Source organism: Habropoda laboriosa, unplaced genomic scaffold (genome assembly GCF_001263275.1).
Source record: "Habropoda laboriosa isolate 0110345459 unplaced genomic scaffold, ASM126327v1 scaffold523, whole genome shotgun sequence".
NCBI lineage: Eukaryota > Metazoa > Arthropoda > Insecta > Hymenoptera > Apidae > Habropoda > Habropoda laboriosa.
Genome location: NW_017100752.1, coordinates 344,951 through 347,714, shown reverse-complemented (window position 1 = coordinate 347,714; position 2,764 = coordinate 344,951). Strand labels below are relative to the sequence as shown.

At 34.7% G+C, this 2,764-nt stretch overlaps 1 protein-coding gene across 1 annotated transcript in view; it reads left to right on the top strand.

Moving 5' to 3' along the window:
* Window positions 1-2,764, top strand: part of LOC108577174 (long-chain-fatty-acid--CoA ligase 1) — a 25,226-nt gene that overhangs the window by 3,719 nt on the left and 18,743 nt on the right. The window contains exon 3 of the mRNA XM_017940284.1: window positions 128-464. Coding sequence (XP_017795773.1) covers window positions 128-464 — 337 coding nt within the window. The remainder of the gene's footprint in view (window positions 1-127; window positions 465-2,764) is intronic.

Here is a 2,764-nt window from a genome sequence, read left to right as displayed (position 1 = left end):
GGCAACAATTAAAATTCCTGAAACACGCGACAACCGCATCCTTGACGGTTGCGTACGGAAACGCACCGTTTCACCGTCGTGCCGCATCGAAATCCATTAGCTGTTGGCCGGTCTTCTTGACACACAGACAACGGGCCATGTCTCGGCTGGCGGGATGGACCAAATAAACCTTACCAGTGGCTTCATTACAACGAGGCTCTGCTCAGGGCGAAGAATTTCGGTTCTGGCCTAGTGACGCTAGGTGTAGCACCAGGATCACACACGCTCGTGGGCTTGTACAGTCAAAACTGCCCGGAATGGATCCTCACGGAGCAAGCCTGCTACACGTATTCACTGATCGTGGTGCCTTTATACGACACATTGGGCCCTGACGCCTGTGCCTTCATCATCAACCAGGCGGAGATCAACCTGGTCGTCTGCGAGAATGACCAGAAATGCAATCTGTTGCTCGACAAAGCGCCGAGGTACGTGAGAGCATATCCTTGTTGTTTATGTGAACGATATGTAGTTTTGGTTTCTGGGAAAGGGACCATAGGGGGGAAATTTGCGAACTGAGTAGTAAATTGCATTTGGAAGTTTGACTTTTGGCTGTAAATTTAGTTAAATGTGCTACTCAGAGATTTGTCGAAAGATTGACCTATAAGTCTCTTTTCTAGGAAGTTTCCCAATTGTGGTTTTGGATTTGTAAAGTGGATTCATGTGAGAGTATCTTGTGTGAATGCTATAATTGAGGTTTCTGGGAAAATTGTAGTTGGAAGTTTTACTTTAGACTGTAAATTTAGCAAAAAATGCTACTTTGAATATTGAGACGAAATTTTGAGGGAAGAATTTTGGGCTGAAAAGGATTTACCAAAAAAGAGCCCATAGATCTATAGGTCTCTTTTCTAGGAAGTTTCCTAATTGCGGTTTTCGTTTTTGTAAAGTGGATTTATGTGAGAGGAGGCTTACGTAAATTCTGAAAAAATGGTCCATTAGGGAAAATTGTGGATTAAATAAATTGCATTCGAAGTTTTACTTTAATCTATAAATTCAACAAAAAATGCTTCTCAGAGATTTACCAAAAAATGGACCTATAGGTCTCTCTCTCAGGTAGCTTCCCAATTGTGGTTTTGCCTTCGTAAAGTGGATTTATGTGAGAACATCTTGTTATGTTAATGCCATAATTGAGGTTTATAGGAAAATGGCCTAAAGGAAAAAATTATAAACTGAGTAAATTGCATTGGAAATTGTATTTTAGGATGTAAATTCGACAAAAAGTGCTACTCTTAATATTGAAACGAAATTTGGAGGGAAGATTTCTAGACTAAGAAAGATTTACCAAAAAATGGCTCCATGGACCTCTAGGTCCCTCTTCCAGGAAGCTCCCCATTAGAACTGAAATTAGATAGGGTAGAGATGGTTCAGTACCTCTTTTCTTTTACTTTTCTAATTTTGGGAAAAGTATGAGAAAGCTGTTTGCTACCGTGTAATATCGTACCTTAAGATTATTTGACATTTTTGGTGTTAAATGATTGCTGTTTAATAGCTAAAATACTTCTCATAGAACTGGATGAAGCTGATACATGTGAATTGAAATTTGTATTAAAGAAATGAGGAAAGGATCTCAGAAGAAGAATGTAATAAATTTTGAAGAGGATGTAGAGGTTAGATTATTCTTAGGGTTCTGATGAAAGTAGTAATAATGTACATACTTAAATGAAACGATAAAATCATTTTCGGAGAAACTCACTTCACAAGTAGATGCTAAAAATTAATTTTTTAACTATTTTAAATAAAGGTAAAATTTACAGTTGTTTTTAAATAATTGTATTTCAACTAATGTATCACTTTGATTTTTTTAAATTTAATTGATTTCTAAATTTTTAATTTTTGTTTAATATTCATATGGAATTTGTTCGTTGGATATGTATTGCAATATAATACACTTATAAACGTGATTATTTTAAGATTAAACAAAGAATGTTTGAATTACAGTTTAGCAATTATCTGAATTTTGTCATTGTACTTGATGTAGAGCAGAAGCTAACATTTCCTACGATCGAAATTCAATTTAATGCGTAGATTCAAACGAAGTTGCGATAGTTTAATAAGTTTTTAAACAAACACTGCTACAAATTACAGTCTTAATCACCTGGCAGTGGCAGCATGCCATGAATGAATATAATCACATCTTCTGCAACATCGACGCGTACATGATTTACAAATCTCACGCGGTATTCGAGACAAATTTAAACATTTCCGTGCAATGTCCTGAAACGCTTAGCACAGTGAAGTAACGTGACTTTTTATTATAGATTCAACGTACTGCAACATCGACGCGTACATGATTTACAAATCTCACGCGGTATTCGAGACAAATTTAAACATTCCCGTGCAATGTCCTGAAACGCTTAGCACGGTGAAGTAACGTGACTTTTTATTATAGATTCAACGTAACGTAAAACTACGCACAGATAATAGTTGCAATTCTTTAGTTGAATAGAATTATACTACGATTTAACGCTACAAGAAAATTTTATTTATTTTATCATTTATTCACCGAAAGAAAAAAGTTATTTAACTTAATCGAGTTTATTTTTTAAATAGTAAAAAAGTTTTATTAAAATTAAAGGTACATCGTATTCTGCATTTTTTTGTTGATATTAGTTGCTAAAAATATAAAATTTTGTTATTATTATTGTCACTGTTATTAACTTTTTCACCGCGACAGTATTTAATTGAAAATTGTATTTCTGTATATAGAAGACAATTTTTGAAATATTTC